The 12961-nt window shown below is 51.4% G+C and overlaps 1 protein-coding gene across 4 annotated transcripts in view; it reads right to left on the bottom strand.

Annotated features, from left to right (window-relative positions):
- ABR (ABR activator of RhoGEF and GTPase) overlaps nt 1-12961 on the bottom strand; it is a 187723-nt gene that overhangs the window by 64356 nt on the left and 110406 nt on the right. For all 4 annotated transcript variants that reach the window (XM_069603026.1, XM_069603029.1, XM_069603027.1 and 1 more), the window contains 2 exons: nt 10770-10868; nt 2722-2907 (listed from right to left, as the gene is read on the bottom strand). In XM_069603026.1, the coding sequence (XP_069459127.1) occupies nt 2722-2907; nt 10770-10868 (285 nt within the window). The remainder of the gene's footprint in view (nt 1-2721; nt 2908-10769; nt 10869-12961) is intronic.

Here is a 12961-nt window from a genome sequence, read left to right as displayed (position 1 = left end):
CTGCCAAGGGTGTAGCCGGAAAGAGGCTGCAAGCAGGAGGCCCCTGGGCAGAAGGCCTGTGTGCAGGGGTCACCGGCCATCCAGGCACCACCATCTCCATGGAGCCCCTGAGTCTGCCGGGCCCGATGCCTGGCCCGCCTGGGCCATTCCCTGGGAAGTGGAGGTTGCTTTGGAAACAGCAGCTTGGCACGGGGGTGATCTCATAAAACAAATAACAGAGATGCTAATTCCCCTCTCTCGGTAATAGATAATCAAATACCCAGAGACCAGCTGGAAAGAAACCACCTCCAGATGCCTGGCCTGCCCCGGCCTTCTCCCAAGCCTGTAGCCTCAGGGGCTTCAGATGTCAGTTCATGAGGCAGGGGAAGTGAAGTGGGGGCTGGGGTAGCAAATTCATGGCCAAGCCAGTGGAGCTCAAACCAGAAGGGGGAACCCTGGTGACAGCAGTGTCTAAGTGACAAAGATAAATCAGGCAGGCATTCCACTATGCTCCTGGCTACTCACTCCTCCCATACCCCTGCCCTCCCCTCCCCTCCCCCCCAGCCCTCTCTGGGTTTGCTCTCTTCTGCCCTCCTGAGGGCTAGGAGAGGCTCCCCCTCAAGCCAGTCAGCACAGGCTCCTGGACCAGGTGGGCGCTGATGACTGGGTGTTAATCGTCCCTGAATGGGGGCCAGTACTCTTAGGCCGCCAGAACCGGAAGTGTGGGGTTCCCTGGCAAGAACGGCTTTTGCGGATGCCTCTTCCTAACAATAGTAATAACAGCAGTAATAATAGTAATAACAGTAATGATAATGACTAAGTATTAAGTATTTCCTAATTTACTACACTCCAGGTCCTGTTCCAAGAACTTTTCAGGTATTAACTCACTCAGTCCTCACAATCCAACAAGGTAAACACTATTATTAACCTCATTTTTACAGATGAGGAAGCTGAGTCAGGAGAAACTGGCTAAGCTGCCCAATGTCACACGTTTACATTTAACCTGTGGCAGAGCCTGGATTCCAACTCAGCTGTGACCTGGATCTAGAAACTGCGTTTATCTCTGTGTGTCCCTCAGCACATGGACCTGTGATGTCTCCTGAATGCCCTTCCAACTTCTACCTGGCCCCAGGGGCCAAGAACAAGGTGTACTCAACTCACCCACTCATTCATTGGCTCATTTGTTCATTCATTCATTCACTCACTCACTCATTCACGTATTGAGTTCTAGACTGGTTCTCAGAGTCCAAGCTGAAGAAAACACAGTCTGTCCTCCTGGAGCATATTCTGGGGAGTTAGGCAGTTTAGTGTTCATGGAGGGTATAAGTACAGCAGCGGCATTCAAGGGGCTGCAGAAGGGTCCTCCACAGAGGTCACTTCTAAACTGGAAACTGACCAGCGATGCCAGACCAGACAGAGAAGGACATCTGAGGCTAGAGCCGCAAGTACAGCGAGGTCAAGTGTTATCTGCGGTGTGAACTGAGACACCAGAGGTTTCAGGGTCTGGGTCGGGGAGGCAATAGCCAGAGGCCAGGGTGGATTGAGGCCAGCATGCAAAGGTCTCATAAACCAGACCGCGGAGGCTGGTCTTTATTCAGTGGGTAAGGGGGAGCCCCCTGAAGGGATGTGAGCAGGGAAGAAGTGAGGTCCAGGCAGGAGTTTAAGAAACATTCTGCTGTTGCAGGTTGAGGCAGGCCTGGGGCAGAATGCACTCCTGAGGCCACAGCAGTGGTCCAGATGAGGGCACCAGTGGGTGGCTGTGAGCTTTAAAGAAGTGGACTCCAAGGGATGCAGGGAGGGGAGGTGCCAAGGATGAGTCCTAAGGAGTCATGGATATCCATCCATGGGATGTTGCCACACCCACTGAGAAAGAGGCAGGGAAGACTGCAAACAGCCTCAGAGCCAATGAGTTCAGTTTTGAGCATGCTGAGCTTGTGGCCCTGGAGCATCCAAGCAAGAGTCTTCTCTGGGTAAGAAAAGCAGAGGCCTTGTCCACTCAACGGGTCCCACCCCTGCAGAGAGGTCCTACCCCTGCTCCCTGCCCCCCACCACTTACACCCAGAGGACAGGACCACGACTCCTGTGCTCCATCCTGCCTGCTAGGCTGGCGAAAGTTATGGGGGGCCCATGGGTCTGACTGGGGGACATGGACAGAGACAGACACTGAGCTGGAGCAGACGGTGTCACAGAAGCCCCGGGCACTAGATGACCTTGACCTCAGGCAAGGCCACACGATACTTCTGCCTCCTCCTTCCTTCTCCCTGCCCTGCCATGGTGAGGGGCTGGGCTCTTAGTGCTTTCTGTCCAGGGTCCTCAGCAGAGGATCGTTAGCTGACACTGTCTCCCTCCACCCCAACTCTTCAGAGGCACCAAGGAAGTGAGGAGAACGTCTGAGGTCTCAGGGGAGTGATGCCTGCCCCTCCACCCGGCACTTGCCCCTCCATCAGCGGAGGCCCACAGGGGAGCCTTCAGTCTAGCCCTGAAGCCCCCTGCCAGGGGCACCCATGCATATGGCCTGTCTCCGGCAGCCCTAGAAGAACTCTAGGGCTTCCCCGGGGAGGGCCGAGCGCCCAGGTACGAGGCAGGTTCTCCACAAGGCAAAAGCCTAGGCTTTTCTCCAAGACTCAGAATGACCCAGGCCTTCAAGAAGGCCAAGGAGGTCTGGGGCCGATCGATTCTCTCTCAACACCAGTGGCTCCACTGAGGCCCCAGGTAAGTGCCTTCCATCAACAGGAGACTCACCAGCTTCTGGAAGAGGTGGCCCATAGTGACCTGGCTGTCCCATTGTTGCACCTTGGGGCAGAGGTTGTCGTAGAACTCTTTGTGGATCTCGTAAATGTCCTGAATCTTGTAGAAGATGGTCTCGATCTGCTGGATGGTGAGTACGGGCTGGGAGGTGGTGGCAGTGGCCTTCAGAGGTTTCATGGGCTAGAAGAGAGAAGGAAGAAAGAGCAGAGGTGAGAGGCAAGTAAACTGGAGGGTCAGCAGGCTCAGGGCCCAGGTTAGGCCTTCCTGCTGGCCAAGTTCTCCCCAGACAAGGCCACTGAGGGCTGGGCACTCAAAGTTCAGTTTGGATCTAGCAACAGATGTCACAGGCCCCAGCAAGCCACGTGCAACTGCAAGAAGAGGGCATCTGACGGCCAGAGCCTGGCCCAGCAGCTCTGCCAGGCCCAAGGGGTAGTGCCTAGACACACTCCTCCCACCCCTTGTCCCTCGAGGGGCCCCAGGTTCCCAGCCTGCTGCGGGTTTGCTTGAGGGTCTAACAGGATCCAAAGCTTTCTTCCACAATGGCCTCATGCTCGAAGTCATAAATCCCTTTGTTGTACTTCAGGGGGAAGGAGGGTTGACTGAGAACTCAATCCCTTAGCTGTTTCCTTTCAAGAAACAGAACATGATTCTAGGACTTGGGAGACAGAGTTTCTAAGGGACCAAACTGATCTCAGCTGCACTGACATCTTAAGTTCCCATCACTCAGTATACAGAGGGTAAGCAGGTGGCAGCCACACCACTGTCCCGCCTCCCAGACCCGTGGCAGACATTACTAAGTGATCACAACCATCCTTGTCACGGAGCCTGGCTGTAGCCTCAGACCTGTTTCTCAGTGCCAAGGCTAACATGCAAGACCATCTGTCATCTCTAACTGTCTATACCAAGATGCTCCCAGGCCTGCTGGTAGAGAGGGTGAGGTGACAGACAGAAACTCAAGACCATTCCCAACACTTGCCAAGAGCTGAAATCATTTTAAGCCCAGCATTAAGGGAAAAGGAATCTTGGATATGTTTTCTTCAATGTGATTTCGGTATTTTTGTTTTATTTTTTTTAGCCCTGTCATGAAGCATGTGGGATCTTAGTTCCCCAACAAGGATCGAACCCATGCCCCTTGCACCGGAAGCATGGAGTCTTTGTTTTGGAAGCATGGAGTCCTAACCTCTGGACTACCAGGGAAGTCCCTGTATTTCCTAAATTACCTCCAATGAGTAAATATTTATTTTCTAATCAGGGAAAAATAGGTATTAAAATGCATAGTTGAAACAAACAAAAAGTGATACTGAAGGGTAAGGAGCTCCTCCATGGTTGATCTTCATTCAGCCCTAAAGTCCCCAGAGATGCCCAGACTGTCCACCTTGGGGGACAGAGTCTGGAAACCTTTCCCACAGAGAAGGCACAAGGGGGAAGGGTGTGGGGGGCGGAAGGTCTACCTGGGAGAGAGAAGCCTGAGTCAGACACGGTGGGTGTTCCTCCTCTACTGTGTAGATAAAGGGCTGGGTGGAGAGAGGCTTTTGACTTAATCTGGGTCATTCTGGAGATCCAGGAGCAGAAAGGAGAAGTTGCAGGAGCAGGTATGGGCTCATAAAGCCGCCCTCCATGATCTCACAGGATTAGGTAGTGAGCTTTCTGATAAGAGCAGCATTCAAGCAGAGGATGGATTCAAGGAACACCTCCACTGGAGGGAGGCCCAAGTTATTGCTGGCTCACCCCGAGAAAAGACACCTGCCCCCCAAACCCCAGCTCGAGCCAGCCGCAGCAACCAGATGCCCAAGCCAGGCTTCCTTGTATCTTCCCGTCTATCTGTCCACATGAGGAAGTCCCATCTACTTAAAAACCCAGACAACACTCTGACTTCTGGTTCCCTGTCCTCCCAGCTCTAAAAAGTCCAGACAGAAGGATGACGGCAGGAAAAAGCAGAAGTCCTCCTTCTGACCCTCCTAGTGCTGGAACCAACAAGGCCTTCGCGTCCAGCCCTTTGCTGGGAATGCTGGATGGGGTTTGACCTGGTGCAGGCCAGGCAGTGTGGGCCAGAGTCCCAGCTTTGCCACTTGATAGCTCTGGGCAAGTCACTTAGCATCTCTGGGCCTCAGCAGCCTTATTTGTGGAACTGGGATAATATTATCAAAGCCATGAGCCATAATTTATATAAAATATTGAGCGTATGCCTGGCACATAGGAGGCAATCAATAAATGCTAGCTGCTACTATGATTACTATTCACTCCACAAATAATGGACCAAGTGCCTACGTGAGGCCAGACCGGGGGTATGTGGAAGGGTATTCAGTGTTTCACTAGTCACTGCCCCCATGGGAGCATGGAGAAGTAGAGACAGACAAAACACAAGGACACAATCAAACACGAGATCGTACATAAATGCAGTGAAGGAAATAAGAAGGGGACACCGTGCGGAAGGACAAGCAGGGGATGCTGACTTGAAATGGAAGCACAGGGGCAAAGGGGACAATATTCTAGGCAGATTTTCTCAATGCCTCAGACTGAGGCAGGAATAGCTTGGGAAGAGAGAGGAGCTGCAAGCAGGCTGGTGACCCTGCCTGTAGTGAGCGAGGGGGTTGGCAAGCAGAGCCCTAAAGCAGGGCCGGAGGGGTGAGCAAGGCATGGATCACACGGGGGAAGGAATGCGGCTAAAAAGCCCGTGAAATGACCTGGCTTTCCCTGGAGGGATTGACAGGGTCCAATTTTCCCTTTGGAGATTATTTGTATGACTCACAGTCCTTGTTCTGCAAAACGTTATAATCTATGCGGGTAAGGTGAACCAACATAAATGAAACGTTCTTGTGCACAAAGCAAGATACGGTTATTACTCAGCTTGGACTGCAAATACCAACCAACAGGTGCCAAGGTTGTCCTGGCCCAGCTTGGAGAGGGCTTCACAGAGGAGGTGATGGGAACAGGGCCTCAGAGGGAAGCTCTGAGCAGGTGGAGAAGTGGGGCCTGGGGAAGCCTGCAGGCAGGAAGGATATAGAGGGAATCTGGGCCAAGAAAAAGGAAGAGCATTCTCCCCACCGCAGACAGGTGCCCCATCCAGCTCATGGTCCCAGTGCTCTGTGAAGGATACTGAGCTGGCTCTGGGGACTGATCAGAGTTTATCCTTAACTTTTTTGATGTGGACCATTTTTTAAGTTTTTATTGAATTTGTTAAAACATTGCTTCTGTTTTATGTTTTTGGTTTTGTGCCCCCATGCATATGGGAATCTTAGCTCCCAGATGAGGGACAGAACCCCCACCACCTGCATTGGAAGGTGAAGTCTTAACCACTGGACCACCAGGAAAGTCCCAGACTTTATCCTTTTTTACCTCTATCTACCCGTGCCGATGACACCACCCTTATGGCAGAAAGCGAAGAGGAACTAAAGAGCCTTTTGATGAAGGTGAAAGAGGAGAGTGAAAAAAACTCAACATTCAAAATGCTAAGATCATGGTATCCAGTCCCATCACTTCATGGCAAATAGATGGGGAAACAATGGAAACAGTGGCAGATTTTATTTTGGGGGGCTCCAAAATCACTGCAGATGGTGACTGAAGCCATGAAATTAAAAGACACTTGCTCCTTGGAAGAAAAGCTATGAGGAACCTATACAGCATATTAAAAAGCTGAGACATAACTTTGCTGACAAAAGTCCATATAGTCAAAGCTATGGTTTTTCCAGCAGTCATGTATAGATGTTGAGAGCTGAATCATAAAAGAAGGCTGAACGGCGAAGAATTGATTTTGAACTGTGGTGTTGGAGAAGACTCTTGAGAGTCCCTTGGACTGCAAGGAGATCAAACCAGTCAATCCTAAAGGAAATCAACCTTGAATATTCATTGGAAGAACTGATGCTGAAGCTCCAATACTTTGGTCACCTGATGCAAAGAGCCGACTCATTAGAAAAAGACTGTGATGCTGGGAAAGATTGGGGGCAGGAGGAGAAGGGGATGACAGAGGATGAGATGGTTGGATAGCATCACTGACTCAAGGGACATGAGTTTGAACAAACTCTGGGAGATGGTGAAGGACAGGGAAGCCTGGCGTGCTGCAGTCCCCATGGAGTCGCAGAGAGTCAGACACGACTGAGCGACGGAACAACCACCACAACCCAGGTCCAGGTGAGGGGCCAAGTCACCAGAGTCCCTGTTCCTGCTGGGGTGTAATCCCACCCAGGGTGGGAACAAAGGAAATAGGAGAGAACAGCCCTGGGAAGGCAGGGTGGTCAGGATTTCTCAGAAACTGAGGGGGAAGCACTCAGGGCTATGAAGAGACAAGACACAACCACTCTGCTTCCTCCTAAACTCCCACTCCGCCTGCAAAAGGGGAAGAGCCGGCGCTCAGCAGGGTGGGTCACATGCACAGGGCCGGCTCTTGGGCGTCAGGCCGCCTTCTCAGGACATGGTTGGGGGCCTTTTGGGGAGGGGAAGTGCTGCATGCGTGCCCCTGGCTGGCCTGAGACCCTTGGAGGCAGTTATTTTTATCTGGGGAAGCTCTGAAAATAGGCCTCGGCCGGAGAGGGCTGGCTGAAAGGCACAGGCGGCCCCACACTGAGCTGGGCTCCGGTCCTGCTCTCCTGACAGAGCACACCCAGTTAGCCCTGCTTCTAGAATCCTGCAACAGAAGATGGGGTGATGGCTCCCTATCTCATCAGTTATCTCTGGCTCTGGGTGTCCTAGAGAAGGAAATGGCAATCCACTCCAGTATTCTTGCCAGGAAAATTCCACGGACAGAAGAGTGTGGTGGGCTACAGTCCATGGGGTCGCTAAGAGTCAGACGCGACTCAGCATGCATGCACCGAAACAAACTGGGTGTCCCATGAAGGGCTCCTCAGGGAGGGAGGCCAGGCGGGCTTGAACTTGTTCGTGACTACACATTGTCACTTGTTCGCTCTGTCCCCCAGCAACTTGCCTTCTGCCTTTCGAAACAGGGGAGAGAAATCGGCCCACTTCCTCCACCTCTGATTCCAAAAGGCTTGGAGGCTGCCACATGCAACTTTGCTAACTGCCACCAGAGGCTGGGGGTGAGGGGGGCATCCTGAATCTATTTTACAAATAAGAGACAAAGCAAACTCCAGAGGGGAGTCTGAGAGAGGGGCCCAGCGGTGGGAGGAGCTCAAGGCCCAGGAAGCCCACCCGCAGCACTCAGCTCACTAACCCGCCTGGAGACACGCAGCGTGCCTCCCATCTTCCACCTCAGCCCAGGCTCCCAGACCCTCTTCCTTGTAACCTGAGCCCACCAGGAACCTGGAAGGTTCTGGGAGGTTACCAAACCATGCCCAGCCAGCAGCCCAGTCAGCCGAAGAGGCTCCTGCTGTGTGTCCCCAGTCCTGGGTGTACACACCCAGCCGTTTGCATAGCAGGAAGTGTTAAACCAAGAACAAACACACAGAGGAGTGGAGCTGTGGGAACGGGGCGGGGTGGGGAGAAGGAGCGCTGGGCGTGGGAGGAGGAGGGAGCTGGGGAAGGCAGGTTTTCTTCTCCAAGCCCCTTTGTCAGATCACCTCTCAAGAGCCAAGGGCTTAGCTCCTGGAAGGGCCCCAGCTCTAGGAGAGAGAAGAGGGCTTGAGTCCTTAAAACCGAGGCTTATCAGCTGAGACTTGTGCTGTGGGGGAGCCCACCAGTCACAGCCCAGGCCGCCTAGCTCATCCCTCCCTTGCCCTTGCCTCTGCTCAAGAAAGCCAACCCAGGATGAACAAGCTGGGGGGGAGTGAAGGGACCCTGGGTCACACCCTGGGAGTGGGAGCCCCAGGCTCATGGTTTTTGTCTTGAGAGCATGAGCTGTTAGAAAGGCGAGCCGGGAGGGAGTGTCTTGGACCCTAAATCTGTTGTTATCTTTACCCAAACAAATGGAACTCAAATCAGGCCCAGCAACAGATGAGAACCTGAGCTGGAGTCTAAGAGGGGCCCACTTCCGATGGGAACATGCACCTCCACTTCCTTCAGGGAACGGGTGTGTGGACAGAAACAGGTTCTAACCTGCGCTCTCTCCCAGGATGGGAGAAAACAATAGAATACGCTCCCACCTGGGCTCCAAGAGCTTCCCCTACAGACTCACTCACCCCTCACAATGACCCCAAGAAGAGAGGATGAATATGAGTATACCCAGTTTGCAGGTGGACAGAATGAGGCACAAAGGTCCATTAATCTGCTGAAAGTCTAGAGCTGGCAGGCGCTCAGGTGGGGATTCAAAGCTGTTCCTCTGAGCCTCTTTCAAATATGCATCCTTTTATTCATAGTAATGACAGCCATGCCCCTTTGTTTAGCACAGCAATTCATAGTTTATAAGGATAAACTTATATTTCTGGGACTTCCCTAGTGGTCCAGTGGTTGAGATGCCAAACTTTCACTGGGGGATTGGGTTTGACTGCTGGTCAGGGAATGAAGGTCCTGCATGCTACACGGTGAGGCAAAAAAAAAGGCTATAAGGTGGATTTTGGTTGCTTGTCCTCCCCTTCCTTTGACTGATATTTGAGTGTCTAAGAACCTAGCATTGTACTGGGTCCTCAAAATGATCTTCTCAACCCCATGAAGGACAGAAAGAAGGTAACGGCATTGTTCTCATCTTCAGATGAGGAAAGTGAGGCTCAAGGAGGTTATCCATGGCTTACCCAAAGCCAGTGGGTTGTTTTTTTTTTAATTTTTAAAAATTTAATATTTTTAATTGGGTGGGGGGCAGTGTCAGATAGCATGTCAGATTATAATTCCCCAATCAGGGATTGAACCCATGTCCCTTGCATTGGAAGTTCAGAGTCTTAGCCACTGAACAGCCAGGAAGTCCCATCAGTGGTTTTTAAAACCAACAACACACATCAGAAGGCACATGGCCCAGTACATACATACACATATCCACACAAACTAAAAGCTGCCTGAAACAGTACTTATTCTTACTACGTGGGATGCATGCTGACATTTTCTTTCTCATTCGTTTTAAACTGCTGGTTCACCCCACTTTGCTGCCTGAGCAACCCACTAGCAATCAAGATGCGTAGTTTGAAAGGCAGGGCAGTGAGTCCACTATTCACGGCAGCGTCAAGTCTTGCCCCAGCTCCGGCCCCAGACCAGAGTCCTGATTGACCTGCCAAACTGTTCCTCCCTTGAAGAAATAACTGTGAAGACCAACAGATTCCCAGTAAGACTGACCACCAATTCATTCCCCTGTGTTACAAAGCAGCGGCACACCTCAACAGTTACTCCTGGGGTAACAAGTGACAACAGCTCACATCACAGCAAGTACATAAATGCGGATCTTACAGTACTTCCTACTGATCTACATCTTCATTTCTTATTCCTCCTTGTTCTGATATCATCTGATATCTCAGTCTGCAAAACACCCCGGGAAGAGAACTTTCCACGCACAATTACTCTGCATAATATCCAGACGCCTCTAATACGCACTTTCTTCAGAGGCAAAAACATCTTACATCTGTGGTTACTTCTACCTTTGAAAACACTGTGTTATTCCCCTCCCAGTCCGATTCTCGCAACAACGCCTCCAGCTTGGAGAAGAAACTAAGGCACATTCACAGAGGGCGGCGGTCTGTCTAATGCCTCAGAGCTATGGTGCTTCTGAGAACGACACAGACAGCCTTCCACCTCATTTCCTGCCAGAAGGCCTCAGGATGGTGCTAATAGCTCACTACTCCAGGGAGGAGGAAGGACTGGGACCAGGGATGACAAAGAGGCCTGAACGTGATTGATTGGTAAAGACTGCCCACAGCATCAGTTGGAGGCAGAGGCTAAGATCCCACCTGGACAGAGCACTGTGATCCATTAGTAATGTCTGCACTATAGTTAGGGGTGATGGCGTGTTTGCCATGCCTAACCAGGTGGTGCTTCTTCTTCCACCTTTCCCAGGGTAAGTAATGGAGAATTGGAGTCGAGAGGCACAGGCCTCTTCTGGAAATGACCTTGGCTGCCAAGCCGTAGGCAGAGCAGTTCCACAGACCCCAGCCCTGGGAAGGACTGGTCCACCTCTCTCTCTCCCAACTCCAAACACAGTCTCAGAGCACACAGACCCTAAAATACATACTTACCAGCAACAGAGCTTCCAGCTGGTTAATATAGATCTCTTCGCTGGCCAGGAACCCCGAGAGAACCAGCTTTCTCATCTCCAGGCCCTTCCCTGCTTCCACCTGTAAAAGCAGATCAGAATCTGAGCAGCCTGTTTTCTTGCCTTTTTCCCCCTCTTCTTTCCCATTTTTGTAAGGGGACAAAAGCCAAATACTTATTATAGAAAATTCGGAAAACATAGAAATATAAAAGGAAAAAAGAAATCATCCATACTCCTACTGCTCCCATCTTGCTTAATTTCTCTTCCATCCTTTTTTTCCCCCATGCTTCCTTATATGATACCCATCTACCCTTATAGCTTCCTGTCCCCAGGAGCTCAAACCCACAGCCAAGAGAGGAGCCTGGCAGGCTACAGTCCATAGGATCACACAGTGTTGGACACGACTAAAGTAACTCAGCACAGCACCCTTATAATGGCTTCCCTGGAGGCTCAGATGGTAAAGAATCTGCAGTGCAGCAGACCTGAATTCAACCCCTGGATTGGGAAGATCCCCTGGAGAAGGGAACTGCTACCCACTCCAGTATTCTTGCTGAAGAATTCCTCAGACGGAGGAGCTTGGTGGGCTACAATCCATGGGGTTACAAAGAGTCCAACACGACTGAGCGACTTACATACTTTCACCCTTATTAATAGTGAGCCAGGTTAAAAAAGAACCTGAGCCCATGTGTGGGAGCAATTTAATGGAGGAGGGGAAAAAGACAGTGAAGGGAAATCAGAGTCATGACTGAGATGGGCATGGTCACCTGGAGAGCATAGCAGGGGCCAGAGAAGGTGCTCGATGGAAGACATGTATGAACAGAGAGGAGGAGTAGGGTCAGAGATGACGGGATGGAAGTGGCCAGGGGACTCCCGGCCAAGCGGCCTTCCAGCTACACCTCTGACTGTATCTTCCTGCCCCCGGGAGCTCAAGCCCTCAATGGAAGGTGCTGGCTGTGGGCCTTCAACCTTACCCCTTGTACCCACCCCGCCCCCAGCATCTCCTGACCCCATCAGGCCTCCTCCCCGCTCCAGAATTCTTTCTCCTCTATGCCAGAGATCATACCCCATTTAGCCTTGAATGGCCACCAACTAGCCAATGTTTCCCGTTGTATCTACAGGATAGGTGGGGCCTGTGTTGAATGAATAGATAAATGAGTGAAGAATTTACTCAAATTCCCCAGTAATCATTTTTTGCAGTATTAAATGCCACCAACAGTTCCTGGCACAGAGAAAATGCTTGAACACTCTTCCTGAGTGAGAAGACATATAATTCTTGTCATCTAAGATCCCCAAGTCACTCCTGGCCTCTTCTCCCCTCTCCTCTGCCAAACGGAGTCCCCAGTCCCTTCACAGTGTTCTAGCTCATCTCTTACGAGGATTCCTTCCTCTGCCCCACCCTCTTCGCTGCTGTAATTGAGGCCCACAGCAGCCTAGTCCCCACTGGGTTCGGATTGCCTTCTGCTTCTCTCTTCTGCCTCCACTGCACTCAGAGTCAGATCAGTCTTCCCAGAATGCCAGCCTACACCTGATGCTTATCAAAGACTTAATACTGCAAAAAAGTGGTCACTGGGGAATTCAAGCAGGTTCTTCGCTCGTTTATTTACTCATGCAACACATGCCCACCTATCCCGTAGACACAATGGGAAACAAGCATTCAATAGCCCTCACTTTCATGTGGCTTATAATCTAGTGGGAGAGAAACATGTTAAAACCAAAGCCAAGGACTTCCCTGGTGATACAGTGCATAAGAATCCACCTGCCAGTGGGGGACGTAGGTTTGATTCCCGGTCCGGGAAGCTTCCACATGGCATGGAGCAACTAAGCCCACAACTACTGAGCCTGTGTGCCCCCACTGCTGAAGCCCACTTGACCTAGAGCCTGTGCTCTGCACCACAGAGAAGCCACTGCAATGAGAAGCCCACCCCACAACTAGAGAGTGGCCCCTGCTTATCACAACGAAAACCCAGCACAGCCAAAAATAAATAAAGCAAACTAGCAACAAAAGCCGAGTAAGTATCAATATATGACTATAAAGTGTGATGCTAATTGCTAAGTCGCTTCAGTCGTGTCCGACTCTGTGCGACCCCAGACGGCAGCCCACCAGGCTCCCCCGTCCCTGGGATTCTCCAGGCAAGAACACTGGAGTGGGTTGCCATTTCCTTCTCCAATGCATGA

This window comes from Ovis canadensis, chromosome 11 (genome assembly GCF_042477335.2).
Source record: "Ovis canadensis isolate MfBH-ARS-UI-01 breed Bighorn chromosome 11, ARS-UI_OviCan_v2, whole genome shotgun sequence".
NCBI classification, from domain to species: Eukaryota; Metazoa; Chordata; class Mammalia; order Artiodactyla; family Bovidae; genus Ovis; species Ovis canadensis.
The sequence above is the reverse complement of the archived record's forward strand: the minus strand, read 5'-3'. Positions and strand labels throughout refer to the sequence as shown.